The 16,057-nt window shown below is 44.5% G+C and overlaps 1 protein-coding gene across 1 annotated transcript in view; it reads right to left on the minus strand.

Annotated features, from left to right (window-relative positions):
* SCNN1D (sodium channel epithelial 1 subunit delta) overlaps positions 1-15,807 on the minus strand; it is a 103,556-nt gene extending 87,749 nt beyond the window's left edge. The window contains exons 1-3 of the mRNA XM_063943038.1: positions 15,497-15,807; positions 8,229-8,487; positions 6,413-6,600 (exon numbers count right to left, since the gene is read on the minus strand). Of these exons, the coding sequence (XP_063799108.1) occupies positions 6,413-6,600; positions 8,229-8,487; positions 15,497-15,807 (758 nt within the window). The remainder of the gene's footprint in view (positions 1-6,412; positions 6,601-8,228; positions 8,488-15,496) is intronic.
* Positions 15,808-16,057: the final 250 nt, after the last annotated feature.

Below are 16,057 nucleotides of genomic sequence, written 5' to 3' on the forward strand. Positions count from 1 at the left end.
ATAAGCAGAATTTGATGACTTAGCTGTCCGTCGACCTCGGTCACTAAATGACCGTTCAAGACCATCACATCATGTCACTGCCACCATGCTTAGTGTAGAGCCATCTGTGTATGAACACCACAACACCCCACCTAAATACCCAATATTAAATATCAATAACTTACAGGTGAGCTGGCCGTCCGTCCCTTTTCGCCCAGCGTGCGTTCCACCCATCTGCGCCTGCGCTACTATAGCCTCAATGCATTCCGACTCACATGACTCCTCTGCGTTCCACTGGGCTAAATGTTTCCTGGTTATGCGCCGCAGATCCCGCTACGTCACTTCCGGTGACGAGCGCTGGGCGCACCCACATCAGGAGTTAGAACCAAGTCATCTCCATGGAAATAGGGCGCCATGAGCGTCAGGTTCCCACCTGCACAACACTGCCCTGCACTCCAGATCTCTTCATGACTGTCATACACTCTGCCCATATTGAATATGCATATATATTCTTCAGTAATACATCAGTAGTTAATAAATAAATTGTTAATAGTGCTGAGGCATTGTCATGGGGTCATATGCAAAATGGTCAAGTATAGCAAAGACAGGGACCGCACTAGCCTCAGGGTCATCAGGGACCACCTGCGCCAATCTCAGCTGCAGTTATATATTAATAAACTTCCAAAACCAACATCTGATATAAGTAATGAATGTAGTCGTGTCCACACACAGAAGGCCACACCATATGTGTTCATCACCAAATGCCCACCGCAATATTGACAAACACATATATACTTTGGTTCAATCAATTATACAAATTACATATACAAAACCTAATGGGGCCATACTGAAAAATCTCTCAATGGCCCACACAGGCAGGACACTACAATACTAACAAACATGTAAACAAACATAAAAACATAAAACAGGTATCGAATAATCAGTGTCAACCCTATTTGTTCTTATAAAAAACACTTCATATTGATGTTTTCATTTAAACCCCTGGGTACCTTAGTACCAAGCTTATATATCCATCTGGACTCGCTTTGAAGAAGTTTCCTACCACGGTCACCACCCCTCACCAATTTAGGAACATGATCTATGATCATACATTTGAGTGTTGCCAGTTGGTGTCTATTGGTCAAAAAATGCAGAGCCACCGGCTTGTCACTGTGTTTGTTGATAAACGCTTGCCGAATCGAAAGTCTATTTGCCATTCTTTCCCTATCATTGCTACAGACAACACGTTCAAGAATATAACTAAGAAACCATTAATATCATTTGCACGAGGTCCGAATTTGAAGCAGCTCTTAATGCAGCCAATGAAGAATTTTGATAATAGGAATAAATCCAAGGCCACTTGGCTTAGGTCTAACAGACTTGGTTGTTGTCGTTGTTTAGGGTGCACAACTTGCAACAGTATGCTTACTGGCAAAATGTTTTCCCATCCTCATACTGGCCAGAAGATTGCTATCAGACATCATGTCACTTGTACCACAGACTATGTGATTTACATCCTGATGTGCCCCTGTGGACTCTATTATGTTGGAAAGACCACTAACACATTTAGGGAAAGAATGGCAAACCATAGACTTTCGATTCGGCAAGCGTTTGTTTATTATTTACTTGATTTTGTGTCCCTGCGGATATGGATAAGTGGGCAAAACCACCAGAACAATGAGAGAAAGGATGGCGCTCCATCGTTCAGCCATCAAGGCAGCCATCAATGGCAAAGGCCAAGATCAGCCGGTGGCAAAACATTTTGCAGAACTTCATCCGCAAATCAATCTATTTAAATATATGATTATTGACCACATTCCGCCGTCACTGAGAGGGGGTGACAGAAGTAACCGACTGCTACAGTTGGAAGCCCGGTTGATCTATAAACTCAATACATCCACCCCAAATGGCCTCAATGAGAAAATGTCTTGGAACATTTTCAAATAACTTTTCACATCTTCACATTCTGCACATTTTCAACTCACGAGCACACATATTCTTCATCTATCTCACGCATGCACATCACAGGTTTGATCCTTCACTCTTTTTGCACGGTCAACTTGGAAATCGCAATACATCATGCTTTGCACGTTTTGCACACTTCTTTGTTTCACTCACATCATCAACACACACATCAATAGATTCACTCTATAGTTTTCACACGTAACAACATACACATTTTTGTTCACATCGCCACACACATTCCACACATAGGAACACCATCACTCATTAGCAGACATTGATATAGCTTGCCCAGATGTGCATACCTCCCAGCTTTCTTCAGGCAGAAGGAGGGACACACGCGTGGCGAAAATGGGGGTTAGTGAGGGGGCATGCCCAGTGCTCTGTGAGCTGCTGGCATGCCCCCAGGGGCGGATTATGAGTCCGGAGGGCCCAGGGCACTTGAGACAGGGGGGCCCTATCTCATTGCTGTGCCTGCTGCGGGTTCAGGGGCGTGGCCTAATCACAGCCGCATGGCCACGCCCCCTTATGCAAATTCCAGGAATTGTTTTTGTTTTTTTAAATGGGATTTTGGCCCCTCAGCTAGGGGTAAATCCAGAGGGAGTTGTCGCTCCCCCCTACACACCCGCACAGGCAGAAGAAAGCAGGGAGGCTGCTGCCTCCCTGAAACACCACAGACCTGCCAACACGCAGCAGCGTGTGCTGACTGTAGCACAATGCTGCCGCTGTTGCTGGCAGGACGGGGGAGCTTCTAAGCTGGGACAGAGCTACTCCAGACGGGGAGCCCCCTAAAACTGTGGGGCCCGCGGTACGTACCCCCTGGCTCCCCTCTTAATCCGGCTCTGCTGCCGGACCCCCCCTTAATCCATACCCCCTGATGCCCCCTCTCCCTCTGTCTCCACTAAATAGACATTGTGCACATGCACACAGCGTCTATTCACTGCTGCTCTGCTAAGCAGAACAGCGAGTACATGAGCTTCCCAACTGCCCCCCCCACCGCGGGACACTGCGGCCTGCGGGTGGGACAGCGGGACAGACCAAAAAAATGGGACTGTCCCGCGAAAATCGGGACAGTTGGGAGGTATGGGGGTGTGTGAGGGGGTATGCCGTACAGACAGACAGGCACCGGCTCACTGTGTGCTTGACCCCCCACATCAGCATACTCAGCAGGGGCTCTCTGGCGTGGAGGAGCGTCACTTTCTGGCACACTCCATGCTTCTGCAGTTTTGTGGGGCACTTGCCGCTGTGCAGGTTCCGTACTGCCTCTGTTATCTCCAGCCCCGGCAACCCCACCGCTAGCTGCAGTGCTGCCGCCCGCAGTAAGGTGCGCCCAGCTCCTTCACACACTTTAGTCGGCGGGCAGCGCTGCAGAGTCCGCGCTGCTTGCAGGATCCGACCCCCTCCTCCCTCCAGCTGCAGTGTCTCCTGGGGGCTAAACAGTGACTCCCAGTCTCCCCTTACCACAGTGCCCAGCAGCCGCGAGGTCCACGCCACGTGCATGCTATGACCCCCTCCTCCCTCCGGCTGCAGCATCTCCTGGGGGCTAACCAGTCACTTCCAGTCTCCCCTTACCACAGTGCCCAACAGCCGCACGAGGTCCGCAGTGTGTGACTGAGGAGTGGGGGGAGGGATACGGGCAGGCAGAGGAAGCAGGACTCCAGCCTGAGAAAGTCAGCCATGCCAAGTCTCCACCAGCAGCAGATCCCAACAGGTTGGAGTGGAACAGCAGCAGCCAGCAGCAGTAACTCCGATAAGACACATATGTCTGTCACCACTGTTTTGTCCCTAATACCAATCTCTCCCGTGCCCTGTGTTCTGTCATGTCCCTGTCACCCCTGGCCTTGCCCTGTCACCCCTGGCCTTGCCCTGTCACCCTTATCCTGGTCCTGTCACCCTTATCCTGGCCCTGTCACCCCTATTCTGGCCCTGTCACCCTTATCCTGGCCCTGTCACCCCTGTGCTTGCCCTGTCAACCCTATCCTGGCCCCGTCACCCCTATCCTGGCCCCGTCACCCCTATCCTGGCCCCATCGCCCCTGTCCTGGCCTCGTCGCCCCTGTCCTGGCCTCGTCGCCCCTGTCCTGGCCCCGTCTTCCCTGTCCTGACCCCGTCACCCCTGTTCTGACCCTGTCACCCCTGTCCTGTCCCTGTTACTGCATACCCTCCAACTACCTTTTTGACAGGTACAGTACCCGCGGCACCTCCAGACCCCTCCCCAATGCACCACACCTCCGCACCTTCCCCTCCACCACATGCGGCACTCCACCACACGCTGTGCCTCCAGACCCCCTACACCACCAGCGGCTCCCACTCCTCCGCCCCTCCACCACCCACAGCACCTCCAGGCCCCCTCCACCATCCACCCCCCATATATGTCTCCCCCACACCTGCCCCCTCCACCCGCAGCATCTGCAGACACCCTCCCCCATCTGCGGTCCCCCCCCCACACCCGCCTCTCCCCCACCCACAGCACCCCCGCACCCTCCCCTCCACCACCTGCAGCGCCTCCGGACCCCCATCCCCGTCCGTCGCACCACCCGCACCTGCCCCTCCCCCACCCGCTGCGCCTCCGGACCACCTACCCCACCGCCGGCACCCCAGCCCCTTCCCATCCCGCAGCACCTCCGGAACCCTTCACCCATCCGCAACATCCCCGCACCTGCCCCTCCCCCACCCACGCACCCCTGCCCCTCCCCCACCTGCAGTGCCTCCGGACCCCTCCCCCATCTGCAGCCCCTACTCCTCTGCCCCTCCCCCACCTGCAGCACCTCCCAACCCTTCCTCATCCGGGTCCCCCCCCCCTACACCCACAGCATCTACAGACAGCCTCCCCCATCCACAGTCCCCCCCGCACCCGCTACATTCTGTACATCGTGCCCTGCAGGCGCTGTTCACACCATCGCAAGGGGCTGCGCCTCCTTCACCATCGCACGCTCTTTCATCGTGCAATATTTAACCACTAACAAAGGAATGCAGGTAATACTCCATATAATACAAATAATGAACCCCAGAAAGGCATGCAACGGTTAAGGGGGCGTAGCCCCTTGCGACGGTGTGAAAAGCGCCCGAAGCACCTAGTATATATATATATATATATATATATATATATATATATATATATATATACTACTCCAATTCAGCCGGCACTCCTCGCTGTAATGACAACTGGTCCTGGTGCCTCATGCAGGAATATCCATATAGCAATACAAAGACAGCCAGGCACTCCAAGGACTCTTCTGCAATCACCTTTATTGGTGTGTTAGCTCAACATGTTTCAGGGCATCAGCCTGTGGTGTATCCTGACGAAAGGGCTGATGCCCTGAAACATGTTGAGCTAACACACCAATAAAGGTGATTGCAGAAGAGTCCTTGGAGTGCCTGGCTGTCTTTGTATTGCTATATATATATATATATATATAGTCACTCAAAGAAGCAAAGAAGCATATATGCCAAGGATGAGGTGTGGGGGTGTACAAAGTTTCCTTTCCAACTATAGACATGCTACACTCCTTCTACAATCCCTATAAATGTCTAAAGGACCCCGGTAAGAAGAGCTGCAGCATTTGTCTTCTAGAACCATAGGCTCTATATCTCAAGGTAAATAGGGAATTAGGAGCATCACAATTCCACACATTCCTAAATACTGTATTTACTTCTGGGCGGCTGCTATTATATAATCTGTAAATTGGGAGAATTTAGGTCACGCTCCTGGTCCAAATAGATAACTACTAATCCCACCCCTAAATTGATATACTCTACTGTTTTTTTTGGCAGCAGCAATAGTGACAGCCTCACCTAAATTGGGAAATCTGAGGAGTATTTTGTTTACCTTAATATTAAGGCAACAACACGGAAATAGACTTCTGCAGGTAGAAGTTTATGGGGCTGAGTTGCACGCAAGTCAGTTCTGCAGATGGTTCCTGCAAATTTTTGCACTGCTCCTGCTCCAAAGCTGGGAATAGGCAACTTTATGCAACTATGGGCAATTCAGAGTCATACACAACTCAGCCATATCTCACTTGCAGCTGGGTGGGTGTAGGTGGGTGGCAATAGGCCGTTTGCAAATAAGTGTACTGAATGAGTGTCGTGAGTATGAAGGTGGAATTGCAGCCATTTCAGAGGTGAGCATATTCAGAGAACCATCTGATTTCGATCATGCACCAAGGACAGGGTTGGTGTATATGATGAAATCTACAAGTGGATGTACAGGGGCAGTACGGCAATGCAACTCTGACTACAGGTGAAGATCCGCATTCATTTCCCAGCACGCAATTCAGATGCATCTGCAACAGATTATTGTGCCACCCTGATGCAGGACCTATATGCCTGAATGAATTCCTTTTAATTTGCTGCTTCTTAATACACCCGCTGCCAGCATTGTACAGAGATTTTTGCCAACTTTCCTGCAGGTTGTGGATACATTTTTACATAAAACAACTTTTACTTTACTTTCAAGAATTGAATGCACAAACCTTTGACAAGGGTTCCCATCGAAATCACATGTTAAAATAAACTTCTCCATAAATTTCTCATCAGGGATTTGAAGCACTAGAGGAATTTTGGACATGATGTTCATGAAATGGAACTTGTACCACTCCTGCAATGCATCCACTCCTGACCAGAACGAACGGTAGTAGCAGTCTCCTCCAGTGGAATTGCACTGTTAGAGTAGAGCATAAGTAATAGCACATACATCTTAAGTTAGTGACCATAGTTTTTGGGGTTTACAAATTCAAGCTTTAATACATTTGCTATAGGGGCATGGCCGGCGACAGGGGGGGTCAAAGGGGACACCTGTACTGGGCCCGAAGGATCATAGAGGGCCCAAGGATATGCCACATAGTGCACGGCACTACCACACCACCACTCTGCCACACCACAACTAAACCACACTCCCACACCACCACTCTACCACACAACCACACTACCTCACCACCATACTACCACACTACTACAAAAGGGTTTGAGCATGTCACTTCTTTCTATTTATGTCCATTGTGAGGTTAGGCAACCTCTGTATCTACAATAGTAGCACAACACAAACCATTTATTTACACAACTCAGTGGACAGGGAACTCTACTAATTTGTTCAACACATGGAATCAGATGTTGTTTGCATTATCTGGCAGTTTAGTAAAACACATTTATAGCAGTGACGTGCGGTGGGGCGAGGCAGGTGAGACAGAGCCCTTCCTGTCATACTAACACATGCTCCAGAGCTTTGACTATATAAAGTATATAAAAAATTATTCTAATCATTTTTATAGTCTAAACTCTGGAGTAAAAAGTCTACGGCAGGTGAGGCAGTGCCAATCTTTTCTGCACATCTCTAATCAAACCTCACCAAATTCCCAGCAGTATATATGGCTGCACCTGTGTATAAAGCCCACATGCACCCTTTACCTCATTTATTGTGTGTAAATCTGGCTTTGGTACTAGCTAGTGCCTCCTTAGCCATTTACCTCACCGCACATCCCAGATTTATGGGAACAGAAGCGCTGGCGTAATAAGTACATAGAAAATATTATCTTTACGTCTAATAACAACTTATTTTTCAGACTATTTTTCAAACTAACTTAGAGCATGAATTGCAGGATTTATTGTGGAGTTTGGATTTCACATGCACATTCCCATCGTGGGCCAACGTTCTGCAAGTGGGTGTGCATAAAGTATTAAGGCCAAGTGGAAAGTGAGTATGTCGGTCACAGGTGCATCTACAGATACAAGTCTCTTCTGCAGGTGGCATCTCTGCCCTTTCCCTGTGCTGCCTACAAAGACGTTTTGCTTTGTCATGTTTCTCACCTGGTCTTACATGGGGGTGAAAGGTGTTTTCTGTAAATTAAAATAGTCACCCATTTAAATGGTCATGTATTTTATGTTGAAATGGGTGATGGCTCTTTTGGTATCCAATCCTAGTGATTGTGCAAGCATAGATGAATTCTTATCTTAGAATAATGGCTTTCACGCTTTTTATATGCCCTCACCCCCCAAAAACATGTTTTCTGGATCTCCCTAAGGACAGTTGGAAGATTGCCCTCAATGATTAATTGTACCGGTCTTAGTGTAGAGTCTAATGATACTGTTATATCATCCTCAGGTAATGGCAGGTAGGATTCTGCTCACAACTGTTAGTAATATTTCAGAGCTTATATCACTATAATAGCAGTATTGTCATAGCAATATAAACACTCCTGATTTACGTCTCTATCTTTTATATCTCTTTTTAGAAAGATTAGACTAATCTAAACTTCATGAGAACAAATAAAGTTAAGTAATGCTGTATCTTACCAGCTTATATCCCACTTGGTGCTTCTTCCCAGGGACCGTTTGGTTTTGACCACTTATTGCCATTCTTTCCAGCTTTATTGTGGTGTCTAATCGAAAACTTCCAGTGTTGCTGCTGTTCACACTTCCCAGGATGCTTTCAAGATCTATAGTCTCATTGTCCGTGTTTTTATGCAGGGTTGCATTAAAACCATACAGCGAGCTCAGTGTTTGCTTTGTCAGGTCATCCAACTGGTTAAGATACTCATTAACCTGATCAAACCTAGGAGACAGCAGACACCTGTTCAGCCTACACATAGTACAATTCTGCTATTTATCAGTGGTCTCTAGATCTCTCAATTTGTTTACTTGCCTGCAAGCAAGTAAGTAAGTGAATGCAGTATCAGTGTTTGGAAAATAGTTATAGATTACTATGACAGTGATGATTGCAGGACAAAGGCTCTCCAGCCCTCAATTATAATGTTATGGCACAGTGACAAAGTCATTGCTGCTCCATCTTTCTGAATATACTACAGTGTGTGTCGCCGAAAAAGTATAGGGTCTCCCACAGCAGCCTCAGTGGTGATTCGGTCAGTGCAGGGGTTGCCTCCTAAACCCATGGGCCATGTGCACCACACATTATACACCCATGATCCATATGCCTCTGGCCCCAGCTCTGGATTATTCTCTTCTTGGGCGGGACGCAGTAATGCTAAAACTGCGGCCAAATCTGCCGCTTTTCTCATATGCACCAAGCTCCACAATGCAATACATCTGGAGTTTAGATGCAGTGGGCAATGCCATCTTTAGATAATGTTACCCTGCAGAAGCCTAGGGGCTTCTTTTTCGTGTTTCCCACTGAGAGGGAGCCAATGGCGAGTGCGTCTGCGCTGGAGGGTCACGCAGTACATCCAATCAGAGGAGGGAGTGCAGCGTGTTTTGTGCCACATAGTTTCCCTACTTTCTCTTATGCTTGCTATTAATAAAATGTATTTAAATTAATTATTTCACCAATGACTAATCAATTTTAGAAGATTAGTTCTGGGTAATCTGTGTAGTCACTGGTGCTCCCAGTGAGTGGAGGTATGTAATGAGGATATTTATATGGTGTCTGCAATTTATTTATTTATTTTGCAGTACTTTCTGTATGTGACACTACAGGTCCCAGACTGTTCACCCTCATTTCTGGGAGGGTCAGGCCCTGCAACAGTCACTCCTGACATGAGTATCTGCTGCTACTTCCAACACCAAAAGGTTACTGCACTCGGGCTTATCCCCTGTTCTATTTCTCCAGGTGGAAGTCACAGATACGGATAAACGCATACATATTATTGATGCACATGCATAACATGACAATGAGTGATTTACGCAAAAAAGTGAATGAGTTGTGGCCCACATTCCGAGTTGTTCGCTCGCTAGCTGCTTTTAGCAGCATTGCACACGCTAGGCTGCCGCCCTCTGGGAGTGAATCTTAGCTTAGCAGAATTGCGAACGAAAGATTAGCAGAATTGCGAATAGAAATTTCTTAGCAGTTTCTGAGTAGCTCGAGACTTACTCAGCCATTGCGATCAGTTCAGTCAGTTTCGTTCCTGGTTTGATGTCACAAACACACCCAGCGTTCGCCCAGACACTCCCCCGTTTCTTCAGACGCTCCCGCGTTTTTCCCAGAAACGCCAGCGTTTTTTCGTACATGCCCAGAAAACGGCAAGTTTCCACCCAGAAACATCCACTTCCTGTCAATCACAGTACGATCACCAGAACGATGAAAAAACCTCGTTATGCCGTGAGTAAAATACCTAACTTTTGTGTAAAATAACTAAGCGCATGCGCTCTGCGAACCTTGCACATGCGCAGTAAGCGACTAATCGCAACGAGCGAACAACTCGGAATGACCCCCTTAATTCTAAATCCCCCTGTTTACCATTGTTCCTACTTTTTTTTCTAGAGGTTATTAGTGTTAGCCACTAGTGGGCCTATCACTAAAAAAGGGGCTTAGTGTGTGGCGCACTCTTTTGAAATAATTGTTCTATATATAAAACATATTAACTTTTATTTATATAATTAAAAATAATCACCATAAACAGGCATAATGTTTAATCTGATAGCCTGAAAGTGCAAGAATTTATCAAGATAGAATTGCCTATAAGACTAGAACCACAAAAATGGTATCAACGTCCAGTAATATTATGTTACTGGGCCAAAAATTGGTATTTTACATACATTGATTGTTATGCTAGGCAAGACAAATATAATCAATTAAACAAGCCTAAGTGAAATATTATTAGAATTAATCTATGCAATTTAGCTACTGATAAACTCCCTTAAATAATACTTTCTATAATATTATAATCCAGATAGTCTTCTAAAAGAGATGTTCATATATTTATAGAGATCATCTATATGTACCTTTACAAGTGATTCCCGTGTTAATTCCAGGAAGTAAAAGGAAAAAAGAGAAAGGAACCCAATAGATAAATTTAAAGTTTTGTAACATTAAGTCATCCTTTGCACCAGTCTACTGTTCAAGACTGCTGTAACAGTGTCTATGTAATTTGATACAATTTGCATCCACCATTCTGCAACAATGTGTGGCTGACAAGACAGTGCATATAGGAGACCAGATATTGGATGAACTGTCTCAAATATTCATGTCCGAAAAGCACCTATCTGTGTCACAAAGGGAACAAAAAGTGCAAAAAAGAATGTATAAACACACATATGAATCTATATGATGAATTTCTACCAATTTGTCATTGCGGCCCACATGTATTTAGTATCAGAACAGTGCATATAGGAGACCAGATATTAGATAAACTGTCTCAAATATTCTCATTCAAGGAGCACCTATCTGTGAGAATATTCTAAATATGTATGTATGGATATCTTATACATCCGTGTCACAAAAAAGGCTAAGGGTGCATAGGAAATGTATAAACACATATATCAATCTCTGTGGTAAATATTATACCAATTTGTCATTGTGGCCCACATGTATCTGGTATCAGAATATATATGTGTGTGTGAACACAGATAGCAGTTCTGTGTTCGGACAAAATTAAGACCTGACAAAATGGAAATGATCCTTTCTTTTAAAACCAAAATGCCATAATAATTCCTTCCTATGAATGGTAAGGATTGTATGGCTAATATTAATATTGTGCAGAACTATAGGAATTACTCTCCTAGGAAATTAATCTCTTTAGTACAAGAAGTATCTGTGACAGATAGTCAGCACTTGCAATAATTCTCTGGCTCACTTGTTTGAATTAAATGCCAGCACATCAAATTTAACTCAATTGTTACTTGAGTAATAACTCCAGCTTTATATAGGCACATTGGCTGCAGAGTTGAGTTTAGGCATATTATACTCCATCCTTGCCAGACCACTGTAGTAATAAATCACATATATGACCATATAATACTTTCTGCAAGATTTTAAACTAAAGTTCATGCGGAGCTGTAAGAATTACTCTCCTTAGAAATTAATGTCTTTGGTACAAGAGGTATCTATGACAAATAATCAACAGTAGCAGTTATTCTCTGGCTCTTAGAAATTAATGCCTTTGGTACAAGAAGTATCTATGACAAATAATCAACAGTTGCAGTTATTCTCTGACTCACTTGTTTGAATTAAATGTCAGCAGTCAAATCTAACTCAATTGTCCTTGAGTGATAACTCCAGTTTTATATAGGCACATTGGCTACAGAGTTGGATTTAAGCGTATTATGCTCTATCCTTACCAGACCACTGTAATAATAAATCACATTTATGACCATATAATGCTTTCTGAAAGATTTTGAGCTAAAGTGTAAAAGAGTCCCAGGTGTGTGAGAACGGATTCCCTTTCTACTTTCGTCCCATGTGCCACTATGGGCAGTAAATGGGAATGATGAGAGCGGGGAAGGACCGTCCACCTGGAACTGGAGGGAAAGAGCAGTGCGGGCTGCTTCTGCTGTCCACGTCTAACACCCCCCTCCCCTGTTGCATAGGTGCATTGCAGGCGGGGCCTCCAGGTGTTATACAGTGGATGAGAGAGCGCCCTGAATACCTGATTTTTGCCACTGGATGTGCATTTTAAGAGATCAATTCTTCTGGTGGTTTGGGCAAAGGAGAGATTCCAAGGGACGCCAGATGATAGAGTTCCTATCCCTCTGTATGCTCGATATAACTCGATCCAAGGAGGAGTCAGTATTTGTAACCACAGGGAGCGGGAGCCGGATGCCGGGTCGGGTGTAATCCCCGTACCTCGCTCATGTCCCGTTAATTGGTAAATGGTCCCCTCCGTGTGCTAGTTGCGCCCCGATCCAAGCTAGAGTCAGATCTGTGTGTGCTGGCAGGGAGCTGCTGCAGAAGCCGGACGCCGGGTCGGGTAGGATTCCCGTACCTCTGTTTCAGTTGCGCGTCCTCGTCCCGCTAGTAGAAGGGTGATGGATGATGACGTACGTTTCGCAATCGGCTTGTTCACATCAAGTGAACAAGCCGATTGCAAAACGTATGTCATCATCCATCACCCTTCTACTAGCGGGACGAGGACGCGCAACTGAAACAGAGGTACGGGAATCCTACCCGACCCGGCGTCCGGCTTCTGCAGCAGCTCCCTGCCAGCACACACAGATCTGACTCTAGCTTGGATCGGGGCGCAACTAGCACACGGAGGGGACCATTTACCAATTAACGGGACATGAGCGTGGTACGGGGATTACACCCGACCCGGCGTCCGGCTCCCGCTCCCTGTGGTTACAAATACTGACTCCTCCTTGGATCGAGTTATATCGAGCATACAGAGGGATAGGAACTCTATCATCTGGCGTCCCTTGGAATCTCTCCTTTGCCCAAACCACCAGAAGAATTGATCTCTTAAAAGGCACATCCAGTGGCAAAAATCAGGTATTCAGGGCGCTCTCTCATCCATTGTATAACACCTGGAGGCCCCCCTGCAATGCACCTATGCAACAGGGGAGGGGGGTGTTAGACGTGGACAGCAGAAGCAGCCCGCACTGCTCTTTCCCTCCAGTTCCAGGTGGACGGTCCTTCCCCGCTCTCATCGTTCCCATTCACTGCCCATAGTGGCACATGGGACGAAAGTAGAAAGGGAATCCGTTCTCACACACCTGGGACTCTTTTACACTTTAGCTCAAAATCTTTCAGAAAGCATTATATGGTCATAAATGTGATTTATTATTACAGTGGTCTGGTAAGGATAGAGCATAATACGCTTAAATCCAACTCTGTAGCCAATGTGCCTATATAAAACTGGAGTTATCACTCAAGGACAATTGAGTTAGATTTGACTGCTGACATTTAATTCAAACAAGTGAGTCAGAGAATAACTGCAACTGTTGATTATTTGTCATAGATACTTCTTGTACCAAAGGCATTAATTTCTAAGAGCCAGAGAATAACTGCTACTGTTGATTATTTGTCATAGATACCTCTTGTACCAAAGACATTAATTTCTAAGGAGAGTAATTCTTACAGCTCAGCATGAACTTTAGTTTAAAATCTTGCAGAAAGTATTATATGGTCATATATGTGATTTATTACTACAGTGGTCTGGCAAGGATGGAGTATAACATGCCTAAACTCAACTCTGCAGCCAATGTGCCTATATAAAGCTGGAGTTATTACTCAAGTAACAATTGAGTTAAATTTGATGTGCTGGCATTTAATTCAAACAAGTGAGCCAGAGAATTATTGCAAGTGCTGACTATCTGTCACAGATACTTCTTGTACTAAAGAGATTAATTTCCTAGGAGAGTAATTCCTATAGTTCTGCACAATATTAATATTAGCCATACAATCCTTACCATTCATAGGAAGGAATTATTATGGTATTTTGGTTTTAAAAGAAAGGATCATTTCCATTTTGTCAGGTCTTAATTTTGTCAGAACACAGAACTGCTATCCGTGTTCACACACACATATATATTCTGATACCAGATACATGTGGGCCACAATGACAAATTGGTATAATATTTACCACAGAGATTGATATATGTGTTTATACATTTCCTATGCACCCTTAGCCTTTTTTGTGACACGGATGTATAAGATATCCATACATACATATTTAGAATATTCTCACAGATAGGTGCTCCTTGAATGAGAATATTTGAGACAGTTTATCTAATATCTGGTCTCCTATATACACTGTTCTGATACTAAATACATGTGGGCCGCAATGACAAATTGGTAGAAATTCATCATATAGATTCATATGTGTGTTTATACATTCTTTTTTGCACTTTTTGTTCCCTTTGTGACACAGATAGGTGCTTTTCGGACATGAATATTTGAGACAGTTCATCCAATATCTGGTCTCCTATATGCACTGTCTTGTCAGCCACACATTGTTGCAGAATGGTGGATGCAAATTGTATCAAATTACATAGACACTGTTACAGCAGTCTTGAACAGTAGACTGGTGCAAAGGATGACTTAATGTTACAAAACTTTAAATTTATCTATTGGGTTCCTTTCTCTTTTTTCCTTTTACTTCCTGGAATTAACATGGGAATCACTTGTAAAGGTACATATAGATGATCTCTATAAATATATGAACATCTCTTTTAGAAGACTATCTGGATTATAATATTATAGAAAGTATTATTTAAGGGAGTTTATCAGTAGCTAAATTGCATAGATTAATTCTAATAATATTTCACTTAGGCTTGTTTAATTGATTATATTTGTCTTGCCTAGCATAACAATCAATGTATGTAAAATACCAATTTTTGGCCCAGTAACATAATATTACTGGACGTTGATACCATTTTTGTGGTTCTAGTCTTATAGGCAATTCTATCTTGATTAATTCTTGCACTTTCAGGCTATCAGATTAAACATTATGCCTGTTTATGGTGATTATTTTTAATTATATAAATAAAAGTTAATATGTTTTATATATAGAACAATTATTTCAAAAGAGTGCGCCACACACTAAGCCCCTTTTTTAGTGATAGGCCCACTAGTGGCTAACACTAATAACCTCTAGAAAAAAAGTACTGCTACCTAGCTTAGTGGCGCACCTCCAACCCCCATCTATTTTAAAGGACCCCTTTTTGTCCTGATAATAAATTCCTTTTCTGAATGGTTGGTTTCATTAATATTCCTTAATTGGTTTTTCTATGCCTGTGCAGTGTCTTTTGGACTTTGTGTCCTCTCCATAAGAATACCATTGTTCCTAACAAGATATTGGGTTCAGCCAGCAAAATGCTGCCTCACATGCTGTAGGTGGTGGATATACTGTTCTTTATATATGGCTCTGGCTGTCACACTGTGAATGACATACCTGTAAGGGTTAAGATTGCAGACTGTCACAGCAGGAAATATATTTTTATTTGACTGTAACAGTATGGCTATGTTGGTGGGGTAGTTCCAGTACTCATGGACGGTTTGTCCAAACTGCCAGTACATCATCCCAAAAGAACAAAAGAAAAGCACAACCCAAAAGCTGGTCTTCATTGCATTCCTTCTGGAGCAGTTCAGCCGGACGGTGCCGTGGATCGTGGTGTTATCACAAAAAAATTCAAATAGGTCATGGAAGGACTCATAAAACTCAAACCAGCCATCTTCTGTCTTTTCTGAGTCTGTGTCCTCCATAATGAGGATCTTCTGACCCAAAAGAGAGAGCATAAAGAGACATTGGGATTCATGATATTTTTCACATTATTTACAGAGCACTGATCAGATTTCCTATATGGCAATACCAGTGATAATTCCAGTTTAGAAAGCATTGCTGTTAGAGGCATGTATGCTAATGATCAAAACTTTGCGATCTAACTCTTATACACTGTAGTAGTATTTAAAGCCACACAGTAGAATTATTTCAAATGGTTTAAAATTAGAAAAC

The sequence above is a fragment of the Pseudophryne corroboree genome, chromosome 10 (assembly GCF_028390025.1).
Source record: "Pseudophryne corroboree isolate aPseCor3 chromosome 10, aPseCor3.hap2, whole genome shotgun sequence".
Lineage (NCBI taxonomy): Eukaryota > Metazoa > Chordata > Amphibia > Anura > Myobatrachidae > Pseudophryne > Pseudophryne corroboree.